Below are 250 nucleotides of genomic sequence, written 5' to 3' on the forward strand. Positions count from 1 at the left end.
ACTACTAATAAGAGATCTGGTCGTTTTCACCTCAATGATGTCGGTATAGATGGTGGCTTCTTCCATGGCGACGACCAGGCGACTGTCGTCCAAAATATCCCTGACGCTATTAATCGGCCGAGAAGCGAAGCGCACGGCGAAGGTGGAGGCCACGACGGAACTGTACGCCCACACCAGCAATGTTGTCATCAATAACCACGAGCCTAAAATGCACCGTTGCCAGCCATAGGGTGACGAGTGCATTTCTTAA

At 51.2% G+C, this 250-nt stretch overlaps 1 protein-coding gene across 1 annotated transcript in view; it reads right to left on the minus strand.

The window, feature by feature from the left end:
* The window catches only part of LOC119585436, a 6,034-nt gene extending 5,826 nt beyond the window's left edge, over positions 1 to 208 (minus strand). The window contains exon 1 of the mRNA XM_037934090.1: positions 31 to 208. Within this exon, the coding sequence (XP_037790018.1) occupies positions 31 to 189 (159 nt within the window). The 5' untranslated portion in view covers positions 190 to 208. The remainder of the gene's footprint in view (positions 1 to 30) is intronic.
* Between the last annotated feature and the right edge of the window lie 42 nt (positions 209 to 250).

This window comes from Penaeus monodon, chromosome 19 (assembly GCF_015228065.2).
Source record: "Penaeus monodon isolate SGIC_2016 chromosome 19, NSTDA_Pmon_1, whole genome shotgun sequence".
Lineage (NCBI taxonomy): Eukaryota > Metazoa > Arthropoda > Malacostraca > Decapoda > Penaeidae > Penaeus > Penaeus monodon.